The 13,325-nt window shown below is 45.1% G+C and overlaps 1 protein-coding gene across 1 annotated transcript in view; it reads right to left on the bottom strand.

Annotated features, from left to right (window-relative positions):
* LOC140715543 (scavenger receptor cysteine-rich type 1 protein M130-like) overlaps positions 1–13,325 on the bottom strand; it is a 70,575-nt gene that overhangs the window by 42,914 nt on the left and 14,336 nt on the right. Inside the window, exons 2-4 of the mRNA XM_073027898.1 lie at positions 10,513–10,627; positions 5,686–5,721; positions 1,818–2,120 (exon numbers count right to left, since the gene is read on the bottom strand). Coding sequence (XP_072883999.1) covers positions 1,818–2,120; positions 5,686–5,721; positions 10,513–10,543 — 370 coding nt within the window. The 5' untranslated portion in view covers positions 10,544–10,627. The remainder of the gene's footprint in view (positions 1–1,817; positions 2,121–5,685; positions 5,722–10,512; positions 10,628–13,325) is intronic.

The following is a 13,325-nucleotide window of genomic DNA, read 5'->3' as shown; positions in this document are numbered from 1 at the left end:
CAGGCCGTATGTCAAAGAAAGATGAGTCGTGGAAAAGAGAGAGAGGACTTCGTAGTGTGGTGTTATGGCAACAAACTTTCCGTCATCAAAACAGCTGGTCATTTTCTTCGAGGGGAGAGGATATCGGTGCATATTCTCCTAAGTACATCAAAGACGTTGAGGCTGAGAGGGCTGACATTTTTAGTTCAGAATTAGACTGTCCAATCACATAGAAGCGCCGGGCATAAAAGCTCACCATCGCTTCTGACGCCTGAAGAGGCTCAAGAAATTTGCCTTGTCCCGGTCCACCTTCGGGAGGCTAAAGAAAATTGGCATGACCTCGTCTACTCTTAGCAATTTCAAAGAAAGCGTCCTATCTGGATGCATCACATTTTTATATGGCATCTATCTGCCCGTGACCGCAATAAACTGCAGAGAGCTGTTGACATGGCCCTGCACATCACGGAAACCAGCTTCCCCTAGATTTGAAAACGCAAACACGAGAAAATCTGCAGTTGCTGGAAATTCAAGCAACAAACACAAAATTCTGGTGGAAAGCTGCAGACCAGGCAGCTTCGACAAGAAGTACAGTCGACGTTTTGGACCAAGACCCTTCCTCAGGACTAACAGAGAAAAGAGATTTGAAAGTGGGAAGGGGAGGGAGAGACCCGAAATGATAGGAGAAGACAGGAGGGGGAGAAATTAAGCTAAGAGCTGGGAAGTTGATTGGCAAAAGGGATACAAGGCTGGAGAAGGGGGGGGGTATTATAGGACGGAAGGCCTTGGAAGAAAGAAAGGGGAGGGGCGCACCAGAGGAAGATGGAGAACAGACAAGGAGTTATTGTGAGAGGAAAAAAGAGAAAAAAATAGGGATGGGGTAAGAAAAGGAGGAGGGGCATTAACGGAAGTTAGATAAATCAATACTCATGCCATCAGGTTGGAGGCTACCCAGACGGAATATAAGGTACACACGCAAAATGCTAGTGGAACGCAGCAGGCCAAGCAGCATCTATACGGAGAAGCACTGTCGACGTTTCGGGCCGAGACCCTTCGTCAGGTCTTCCTCTCGACAGTAGAAGAGGCCAAGCATTGACATATCGGAATGGGAATGGGACGTGGAATTAAAATGTGTGGCCACTGGGAGATCCTGCTTCCTCTGGGTTTGGGTTCTTTATCTAGTTTTAGGATTTACGTGAAGATCTGATCACATTTTAGATCATATTTATGCAGAAATAGAGAAAACTCTACAGGGTTCGCAAACTTTCTAGCACCACTATATAAGACTGTTAAACAGTCCTCGTTCACCTCGCAGTTTGCGCTGTTGTGGCCCCTGCACCTTATTGTTTGCATGCACTGAGCATTATCTTTATTGCACTTTTATCTGCACCCTGTTACTCTTTTTAATAATCATGCTCTACCTCAATGCACGGTAGTTTGATTTTCATGAATTGTATGCAAGGTAAGCTTTTCACCGTATCTCAGAAATGTAAAACCACTCCTTGCACCAATTACATTATGTCAGTATATTTGACTTTTTCATTAAGAAATACAGAACGCAACAGGCCCTCCAATGAGCCATACCGGCCAGCCACGCACCGTATTAAAAATTTGCAATGATACATTCGCCTTTGAACTGCGCAGGTAACCGGTGCATCCGGAGACTGTACAAGTTTTTTACAGATGGTGGCGGATTTGAACTCCGAACTGCGGAACGCCCCGAGCTGTAATAGCGTCACGCTAACCGCTACGCTACCATGGCGCCCAGCAAGACTGTGTGGATCCTGCTATTACGCTGTGACTGCCGATTAATTACATACTTCTGCGCTTTGGGGGCTTACCGTCACAGGCTAGTTCTGCGTCTCTCCGAAAATGGCAATCTTGCTTCAAGTCGCAATGCCAAAGTGAGGACTCTGTTCCACTGCAGTCGACATGCCAGACTTGAGTGCTCGAGGTGGAAAGGGCAGTGAAACTGTGTTGCATCTTCCTTCCACCGAACCCGCAACCGAGATGACGGCAGACGACCTCCTCTTCCTCTAGGCCCCAGCCCTTCCTGCAGACCGTGCCCCAGGTACCGTTGTGCCAGATCTCCAACCGTCCGGAGCACCGAGTCGTTCCGTTCGTCAGTCTCAGTCGCATGGCGCCTGCAAAAGATACACACAGAAGTGAATAGTGGGCGGTGCTGGCAGAGGGGTGAGTAACATAATTTACAGCTCACGGGAGCTGTGCAAGTGCAGAGAGATGACATTCGACCACTATGCATGCTGACCGTCAATGGCCCATCGTCTAATTCGATTTTATCCAGAAATCTATATGCCTTGAAAATTAACCGCTGCTCCAATCGTGTCCTAAGTGTTGTGGGAATCTCTCCCTCCAACACACCTCACAGACAGTGTGTTATAAATCGCAACTGTCCTATGGAGTGAAAAAAAAATCCCGACCAGCCCCAACCCCTCACACCTCGCCCTCCACCCACCACCGTCGATCGCAGCTGGGACATTTATTCCTTTCCATAAACCCTTAACTTCTGGTAACAATGCGATTCTGTCATCTACGTGATATAGATACGTTTAAGAAAAAAAAATCGGATGAGATAGGAACATGCAGCAAATGTGTGATGGTGATTGTGCACAGTCGAATGGAATTAGAAAAATCTGCATTGTGTCTGTATGGACTTTGAGGGAAGAAGCGCCTGTTCCTGTGCTGTATAGTTTTGCACTCTATACACACCTGCTTATAGAATACAGAACAGAGTACAGGTCCTTCAGCCCACGAATGTGTGTCGAGTCCAGAAACTAAACTTCCACGTGAACTCTGCTTGCTACATCGTTCATATCACTCCGTTTTCTGTGCATTCACGTGCCTTTCTAAGAGTCTGAAACACCTCTGTCATAATTGTCTCCAGCGCCGCAGCTGACAGCGCATTTCAGACACCCAGTACTCTGTCTGTGTAAGGAACTTATCCCCATATATCTCCTTTCTCCCGAAATGCACGCCTTCTAATGTTAAGCATTTCGGGCCTGGGGAAAAAATACCGATTGTCTACCCTATCAATGCCTCACTTCCGATATAAATTTCTGTGGTCCACCGACTCTCCGATAAAACAAGCTAGATTTTACTAAATTCTCCTCAAAAATATGCCCATCAGTCAAATTAGCATCCTGGTAAACCTGTTCCGCACTCTTGCGAAAGCGCCCAAATCCTTTCTTCTAAGAGGTGGCCGGAATTGTGTCCAATACTCCAGATGTGGATTAGCCAGAGTTTGATAAACAGCAACGTAAGTTCATGACTCTTAAACTCAGTGCCTCGACTAATAAATGCAAGCTTGCGATAAGCTTTCTTTGCTGCCACTTTAAACGCGTGGAGCCATTTTCAGGAAGCTATGGACTTGAATCCTCGCTATATCAACAATATTAAGTGTATTTCCGTTAACTGGGCACGATGCCTTTCCGTCTGAACTATCATTATGTATTTTAATATACAGAGGTCCATTGGCTGATACTATTTATTGGTCTACCAGACATATCTGACAAGTGGGACTCGGAGCATTACAGCATAGAAGCAAGCCCTTCAGCTTATCTAGTCCATACTAAACTATTATTCTGCCTGTTTCGATCAACCGGCTCGCTGGACCTTTCATTCCAGGCATCATCCTTGTGAACCTCTTCTGAACCCTCTCCACTGCCAGCACATCTTTTCTTTGAAGTGGAGCGCAAAACTGTTCACAATATTCAAGGTGAGGCCTCGCTACTGCCTTATAAAGTTTCACATCCCTGCTCGTGTTTTCTAGACATTGTATGCCAACATTGCATTTGCCTTCCTCATCACTAACTGTACCGGCAAATTAACGTTGAGTGTTCTGCACAAGGACTTCCAAGTTCCTTTACATCTCAGGTTTTTGGATTTTCTCCCCGTTTTGAAAATAGTCTGCACATTTATTTCTGCTACCAAACTAATTGGCCATGCATTCTCCAACATTGTATTTCATTTGCCACTCTCTTGCCCATTCTGCTAATCTGCCTAAGTTCGTCTGCAACCTACTTGTTTCCTCAACAATACTTGTCCCTACACAAACCTTCGTATCATCTGCAAACTTGACAACAAAGCCTTCTAATTCATCATCTAAATCATTGATATACAGCATAAAAAGTTGCAGATTGCTAGTGGCTTCAGATTTCAACATCTACAGTCTCATATGTCTCAGTCGGTTCTGTGCGATGTTTGTCTACTACTCTATAAGAGCATCAACAGTGTAGGAGACTGCGTTCGGAACTTGTGTCTCAGGACGCGAGGTTCTGAGGTTGGAGAAGGAATGACAGCGTGTTTGTGGATGAGATGGATCCGTATGTGTCACAAGGGGACGTGGAGACTGGACCCAAATGCAGGACGCAGGCACTGAAGTACTAGGGGTAGGACAGGAACAACTAAAGGATAGAACAAGATGGGGAGACCGTGGCATGCAAAGGTGATCCTGGGGTTCAGAGAGTTCATGGCGAAGGCAGGACCCTGGAGTTCATGGCGAAGGCAGGACCTGGCTAGGCTAAAGGATGGGACTATGGGACAAGAAATGCTGGGAGGATAGCCCCCTGGGCGGGCCGCATAACTCTTGGGCAGTGCCCGGCCTCCCAGGCAGGAACACAGGGGCCTGGGCAGGTCGCGGGACACAACCCGTCGGAAGCGAGGGGTAGGAAACCCCGCCGGGCAACGGCAGTCCAGCCTGCTTACCCGACGGAGGCAAGGGATCGGAAGGGAGCTCGGTCCAGGGTGACTACGAGAACGGACTTACAAAACTAGATTATTAACAGTGGGTACTCCAAGCCGGGGTAGAAACAGGATAGCCAGGCGAACAGCGCAACGGCGCGAACAAGGCAAACCGGACGGAACAGCAGGTACAAGACAAACAGAGGAACAAACCAACCCCCCAATTAGACTCAGTCCCAGAGCCCCTTATATACACCTGCCAGCCGATAGGTCTCAGGTGCAGCTCCTTAAGCCAAGATGATCCTATTTGGGCTTAAGGGTGAAAGGAGGGACGGCTACAAGACCCGGAGTCCGGAGTCCGCGGACCGAATCAAGACCCGGAATGCGGGCTGTCGACCGGACCATAACAGTATATGTCCAGAAACGAGACGCCACATTTCCCAGAAAGGCTATCAGGAGGTTCAAAGGATCCCAGAAGAAGAGATGGCTTCGCTGAATTGATCTGGAATTGGAAAGCATGGAGAATGTGAGCAGAAGAGATTCTGCAGATGCTGAAAATCCAGGGCAACGCAAACAAAATGCTTGACCTGCTGAGATCCTCTGGCATTCTGTGTGTGCTCTTCGGGGTCAACCTCACGGAGTCAGTGCAAGTGGTAAGGATCGAACGCGCCTCGCCAGATTGGCTGGATCCGTTGTGCCGCAGCGCAGACGGCACTAAAAGTACAGGGGTAATAGACGTGCAGTGACGTTATTTCGAGGCTGTAGTGGAGAGGGCGAAATGAGGCAGGAGATGCCTCTTGCTGATGCTGCAGCTGGAGGGAGTGGCTTGGGTCTGGATTTACGGGTGCCACAGCGAGGAAAAAGGAGTGAATGGGGAGGACCGACCTCTGTTACCGCTCTCATAAAAAATCAGTAAATTCTCCGTTTGTCGATGCTGCCTCCCTCGACCACTCGGCATTAACAAGATCAGAACTTTGTCCCATTTAACCTTCGGCAATAGATACTCACCGTCTAAATCCTGATTCGCGCCCGTCAGTACAATAACTATAAGAGAGAAAAAAGAAACTGAAGCTTAAGGGTTTCCATTTGATAAATTAATCATTGCAAAGTTGCCAGAAGAATGTTTCTTTTGAGATAATTGCTCAATGTAATATCTAATATATAATTATATTAAATATTACTTTGTGCAATTATATTACCTATTGATGTAATACAATACAATATAACACAGTACGATATAGTATAAGAAATAACATTGTATTATTGCATAATTACATTTAATATAATGTACGAAATATGGAGATATATTTCTTGCCACGCTCTTAAGTTGTTCCATAGACAATGTAGTATGTTAGATGTTTAGTTACTGTCGCAAAGAAAGAACAAGCATCTCAATTCACACAGGAAGGTTCCACTATTTGATTGCGACTTTATCAGTTCTGTATATTGCTGACAAGGCAAACAATTAATAACCTTATCTAAGTGCCTTTGGCTTCCCAAGCCTTTTCAGGCATTTAAAAGCAGCAACAAATTTGGGGTAAGCTCAGGGTCATTTGTAGGCCAAAGAGAGTAAAGCCGTCAGCCGCGCTCCCGAGTGCCAATAAAAAGTCTTCATCCACCGTTTTCGTATTTTATAAAATCATAGTGGATTTAATTTGTCATTTCTGATACTGATCGACGGAAAAAGACTCTTTCGTGTCAAAGTGAAAACAGATCTTTCCGAAGTGATCTAAATTAATTCCAAACATAAAACACAAAATAATTGATTGCATAAGTATTCACTCCCCTTTAATATACACAATTAATCATCAATTAATCGGTTTTAGACTCCACATTATTAGTTAAACGGAGATGTTTTTGGAGACCGATGTGCAGTCAAAGTGTTTCAATTGATGGTAGAAAAATGCACCTGTATTGGGAACGCTCAATTGCTGACGTGTCAATATCCTGGCAAAAACTACGCCATGGAGATAAAAGAACACTCCAAGCAACTCCTCGAAAAGGTTATTGAAAAGCATAAATCACGAGATGAATACAAGAACATTTTCAAGTCACTGAATATCCGTTGGAGTACAGTTAAGTCAATCAAGAAATGGAAAGAATATGGCATAACTGTAAACCTGTCTAGGGCAGCCTGCCTTCAAAACCTGAGTGACCGTGCAAAAAGGGAACTAGTGAGGGAGGCCACCAAGAGAGCTATGACAACTCTGGAGGAGTTTCAAGCTTCATTTTGTGCTTTATATTTATAATTAATTTTGATCATTTGTAGAGATCTATTTTTACTTTTGAAACGAGAGTTATTAAATCCATTGTAATTCTTCTTCTTCTTCTTCTTCTTCTTCTTCTTCTTCTTCTTCTTCTTCTTCTTCTTCTTCTTCTTCTTCTTCTTCTTCTTCTTCTTCTTCGGCGGTTGGCACCCAGCTTAATGGTGCATTACCGCCACCTTCTACTCCGGACCGTGGATCAGACGATAGACTTACATTCTAAATCCCTTCATTCATTTTCACACACACACATATACCCTGGTCTACACTTTATCCTTCCTTCTTTGGCCATCCTATTCCTGCTTATCAATCATATCGTATAAAAACCCCTGTATCCCTTAAGAAAGCTAAAGGTACCCTGACCTGCGCTCTCTCACCCATGCCCAATAACCCTTTTAATGTGAATTCCTGCACCCCAATTCCCTTAGATTAATTCTCATCATCTCTCTTTCTGTATCCCATACTTCCTGCAACTCAGAATTACATGTTCTACTGACTCCTCTTCCTGACATTCCTCACACAAACCTGTCTGGTGTTTTAATGTCTTTTAAGGTCTTTTCACTCAAACAGCTGGCAGGATGTACTTTATGAAGTCCTTCAGTCAGTCACAAGAGTTGCAAATCAAGGAGGTCGGGTAAAATTTCTATGGGTTCCAGCTCGTGGGGTGAAGGGGAATGAGAGGGTGGATGAGTTGGCAAAGAGGGCGTTAAAGAAAGAAAATATAGAAATGCACATTAGTATCAGTAAAGCAGAGGCTAAGTGTGTAATCTGGGGAAATATCGTCCAAATGAGGCAAGAAAGATGGGACAGAGTGGGGAAAGGGAGGCATTTATATCAAATGCAAAAGAGGGTTATAAGTACTAGGGTAGGCAGTGGATACAGAAGAGAGGAAACTGTGTGGACTAGGTTAAGGCTGGGGTACTGTACACTGAACCAAACATTGAAAATGATAGGGAGACAGGTTTGTGTGAGGAATGTCCATTGTGATTCAATGTTGCAAAACAATAAAATATGAAAACTTCTGAGGGCTTGGGGCGGGTAAATACTTTTTTATGGGCACTGTAAATGCATTGAGTAGGACGCAGCGTACATTTTGCAGGATGTAACTTAAGATCACTCCGCCATGGACAGTCCCATGCTCAGCTGCGAAAGGAGAAGGAATAAACTTGGGGCCATCTATCCCATCCTTTAAAAAAACAGAGAAACTCTGCCCTGTCGAGGAAGGATCTTTGAAGATGGGCTACACCTGTGAACAACTTGTTGGCGGATTTTGGGCTTAAGTCAATAAAAAGATTGTGATAGAGAACTTCAGTGATGAGGAGACACTGCAAATGATTCAGAGACAGCTGAGGGGTGGAGTGGGTTGAACTTTATGGTGGTATAGAAAACTCCAAAGGGATAGTTCCAACTGAAAATAAGAATCCGTCAACCAAAGCAGGTGCAGTGCCAAGGGTGAGGGCAACAGTGGTTAATGGACTTGAGGTTATTATTGAAATCAAAAAGAATGTAGAAGCAGATGAGATTCTGCAGATGCTAGAAAACCACACTAACACACAAAACTTGCTGGAGGAACAACGTGTCAGGCAGTATCTATGGACAGAAACAAAGAATAGACGTTTCGGAGCCGTTGGGTTCCTTCAGCATTTTCTAGTGACATGGAAATCTCTAATTTTGGGTTATATGATCTTCCTTTGATCTGTGCAAGCCTTCTAACACGCGTCCCTTTTTTTTCTTCTTTTGCAAACCCCAGCCCCAGTCTCCCTATGACTTAGTTTCTTCCCCCTCCCTAATGGCTCCACGCTAATGATGATCATACTCTGAACCTGGCTTCCTTGTCTGCTCCCCCCTTTGTCCAACATCGCTCTCTTGGTTCCAACCTTCGCCTTCATTCCCCGTCCGATTTCATTTGCCGCCCTTCGTTGCCTCCAAGTCTCTGCCGCTATTGCCCATTTCTTACGCCCACCTGACTCTATCATCTCCGCCATTCTATAATAGCTTTTTTTTATGTTTCATCCCAACCCCATTCTCCTGCCTTTATTCCATAACCTTTGATGACCTGACTAATCAAGAAGCTATAATCTTCTGCTTTAAATATACCCAATAACCTAGCCTCCACAGCGGGCTATAGCAATAAATTCCATGGAATCGCGACTCTTTTTCTGACACTGTGCACTCCGGTCACACACTCTTTCACTCTGGGAAACATCTCTCCACATCCACACTATCCAGGTTATTCAATATTCCATATGTCTCAATGTGATCCATCACACCTCCCCCCTATTCTTTTAAACTCTATAGAGTACAGGCCCAGAGCCATCAAGCGTTCCTCAAACGTTAACCCCTTCTTTTCCGGAATCATGCTCGTGAGCAACAATTCTACATTAAGTATAGAACTCAGTCCAAAACTGTGCACAAGACACCAAGCATGGTTTCATCAAGCTCTATACATGTGCAAGACTTCCTTGCTCGTTTTCTCAAATCACCCTCAGCAATTACCATTCGCTTTCCTAATCTCTTGATGCACCTAATATTGGCCTTTATTGACGTATGTAAAATGGCGCTGAGATCCCTTTGCACATGAACAATTTCCAATCTGAAAATGTGTTAAAAGGTACGCTTTTCTATTTCGTGCAAAACAGTGTATGCCCTAGCCTTTCCGCATTTTTTCATCTTTATATTGGATTTTATTATTGCAGTTTATATATGCTCAAGCTGGTAAAACCTGAGTACGGGCATAGACAATACTCTTTTCTCAATTGCTAGGAACTTTAGGACTATTCCATTGGTGTTACGTATTGGGTCTTTCTGGAGATTTACATCAATTTTACGCTGCTGGCCTAATTGTTTTATGCCCGAGGTGGAAATATCTAATACTAAATGCCATGAAAATGGGTAAGTTCAAATGAGTTATGTGGGGCAAATTAATTTACAAAGGGAGAATGGTAGGTTTCTGGAATACACTGTCGAGGAAGTGCTGGCGAGAAATATGATGGAGCTGCTTAAGGGGCTTTCGCATGGTCACAAGAATATACGGGGAATAAAAGGAAGTGGACATGGTGTAGGCAGGCGGGATTAGTTAGACGTTTAACTACTCGTTTAATTCGGTTGGCACGACATCATGGACCAAAGGGCATGTTGCTGTGCTGCAGTGATCGACGTTTTACCATTCACTGAAGGGGAGACCGGTTCTTGTGATGGACCGGGTATTCACAACTCCCTTGCAATTTCTTGCCTTTTCGGGCATGCTCTCTTCCACGTTCTCAGCATGCCCAGATCCACTTTGAGCCCCGAGATCACAATCCCACCTTGATTTGCATCGTCAGCAAACTTGCAAAAGCGACACCTGAACTCCTGAGTGCTGAACCATGGATACTGATTGTAGATATCTGGAGGACAAAAGCAATTTCGCCTTCTCCTTTTCTCTGAAATTTCAAACAAAACCACCTCGAAACCTCACAACACTACTCCCTTTCTCGTGGATCTACGCCTCCCCCCCCCCCCCCACGCCCCACAACCCCAATTGTGAAGCTCTGACACAGTGGCGCTGGGATGCAAAATTGGTCGAACTCACGGGAAATGAAAATCACCGTGGCTGAGGTCATCTCCAGAATTCTGCTTCCAGCAGCATGGAAAATCCGACAGACGTGCCTCGATAGAAGTTCAGCACGCTCCTCTCCTGCGTTCGGCTATAAAATAGAACCTGAATTAGAAAGTATAGATCGGATTATTTATTATTATCAGTCTTTCTGCTGTTGATACAATCAAAACTGCTGCGCATCTCCCGAGCTCTGCGCATGCCAATATCCGAATCATGAAGTCTAAACACCCTCTCTATCCTTTCAGTATCATTTACATCTTACCTGTAGGTAGGTGGCTCGAACTGCACGCAACACTCCAGGTTTGGTCTCATCAACGTCTTATGCAACTTCAACATAACATCCCAATTCCTGAAATTATTACCTTGATTTATGTTGGTCAATGAGCCAAATGCTCTTTTGACGACCCTATCAAACTGTGAGGGCACTTTCAAGGAGGTTGACTGGCTCTACTTTATTTGGAGCTTAAAGAGATTTGTTACATCAAACACTGTAGCCTATTTTTACAGATGTACTCAAGGGGCGACACTGGTGCAAGCTATATCGGCGCTTGCCCTTCTCTTGGACGTAGAGAGGGGGAACCCTCTGCATGGACAACAGGTTCTTCAGATATTTCCGGCCAGGCTTGCGCACTGGAGAGGACACTCCAACATCGCTACTCAGTGTTGGCACAACACGGGAAGCAGCAGTTACCGGTGATAAACCACTGCCTTCGATTGGAATAGAGTGATGCGCCAGGGGCTTCTTCTAACGGTAGGAGAGGTCCTAAGACCTTACTAGGCAGATACCGCGCGCCTCAAACTGGGCAGTGCCCAGTCAAAGAGGCGCTGCTCCGCCACGGTACACTTGCTCCACTGGGTGTGTGGGGATCAGGGACGCCCGACAGGTGGATCGATAAACCTACTCTTGGCAAAAAATGGAAACGTCAAAAGTATCCTGCCCTCAAGACAGGTACTTGGAATGTACAAACCATGACATCAGGCCTTACAGAAGACCTGTGTTAAATATATACACTTCGGTAGCCCCCATTGCCCTCTATAGCAACGTATTATACATATTGATTCCTTCTCACTTAAGAAACCTCAGTTCTAACGGGTCTTCCTTCTATTTGGAGATTTTGTCCCCGGATTGTGGAATCTCGTACTCATGAAAATGTCTTTAGCACGTCCACATTATCCAAGACTTTCAGTATTCGTCAGGTCTCAATGTACTTCACTCTCATGCTACTGAACTCCATTGAGTAAAGGCCCAGAAAAATCAAATGTTCCTCACACTTCAACACTTCATTCCTGCGGTTATTCTTGTGAAGCTCCTCTGGACTCTCCCAGGTGATAGCACATCGTTCCTTAGATTTCTTACATCAAATGCAAATTTATCCATTCATAGAATATAAAACATGTAACACTAAAGTGCAGTACAGGTCCATAATGTCATGCCGGCCCTTTAATATTTAACCTTTTAACATTGGGCCCACCCGCGTTCAGGTGTACGCCGTTACTGTAGTACAGGCCATAAGTTCCCCAGAAGAGATTTCAATGATCCAGAATTCTCAAGCACTGCTCCCAGCACAAGTTTCTCCGCCACGCATTCATCTGCGAATTCGTCCTATTCTAACACTCAGAGATTGCTACCCTAGAGTTCCGGCTTCTCAGCTTTCTACCTAGCTCCATAAAATCTTTCTTCCGGACCTCCTCGTTTTACCTACCTGTGTCATTGATACCAAACTTCTGGCTGCTCAGCCTTCCCCTTTAGACTGACGTAGACTCGATCCGAGACGTCACTGGCACTGGCATCTGAGAGGCAAATACCATCCAAATGTTTCTATCGTGTCCACAAAATTTCATGTCTATTCGTCTAACAATGTAGTTCCTTTTCACTACTGTAGTCCTCTTCTCCACCACCCTTCCCTTCTGAGCCACACCACCAGACTCAGTGTCAGTGACCCGGTCGCTGTGTCTTCCTTAACCGCAACCTTAGCACGTCGCCCCTTAACAGTATCCAAAATAGTAACATTATTGAGGCGAAAAGCCACGGTTGTACGTGAACTAGCTGCCATATTCCCTTCCCTCTCCTGACAGTCATCTATTTACTTCGCTATCTATCCACCTATCTATCATCTCTTCAGTTTACCGTATGTGCCGAAAATCATTGAGACGCCGCTCCTGTTACTTGACAAGTTGTCTGGGGAGCTGCAGCTCGGTGCCTTTGGTGCAGAAGTGGTTATCCGGGAGACTGAAGGTGTCCCAGACTTCTCCCATCTCATACAAAGGGCACGTCACAGCCCCGGAACCATCCTCACTGCTCTAACTATGTAGTCACGGACGAAGAATAAAGTATGAAGAAGAAACTCATCAATGCTTACCTAGCCTAACCTGTTTTCGCCGATCCCTGATAAGCCAAATCGTCCCCACTCTAACTCGGCTTGCCCCTGCCTTTGCTTTATTTCCTTTTTCTAATTTTCATGTTTGGTTACAACAACTGAATGTCTTGACCACGTCTGCATGTTTCCGCCAGGTTATTAGTTCATTGGATAAGGATATTAAGGATCAGATGTACCTAATAAAGTGGCACACACACACACACACACACACAGACACACACACACACACACACACACACACACACACACACACACACACACACACACACACACACACACACACACACACACACACACACACACACACACACACACACACTTGGACCAAGTGTTTGATCAAACGTTGCGCACACATGAGCCCACTGTGAATAATTGATCAGAACATGCACACAATCACACTCACCGCAT

Source organism: Hemitrygon akajei, chromosome 24 (genome assembly GCF_048418815.1).
Source record: "Hemitrygon akajei chromosome 24, sHemAka1.3, whole genome shotgun sequence".
NCBI classification, from domain to species: domain Eukaryota; kingdom Metazoa; phylum Chordata; class Chondrichthyes; order Myliobatiformes; family Dasyatidae; genus Hemitrygon; species Hemitrygon akajei.
This window is presented reverse-complemented; position numbering and strand designations above follow the sequence as displayed.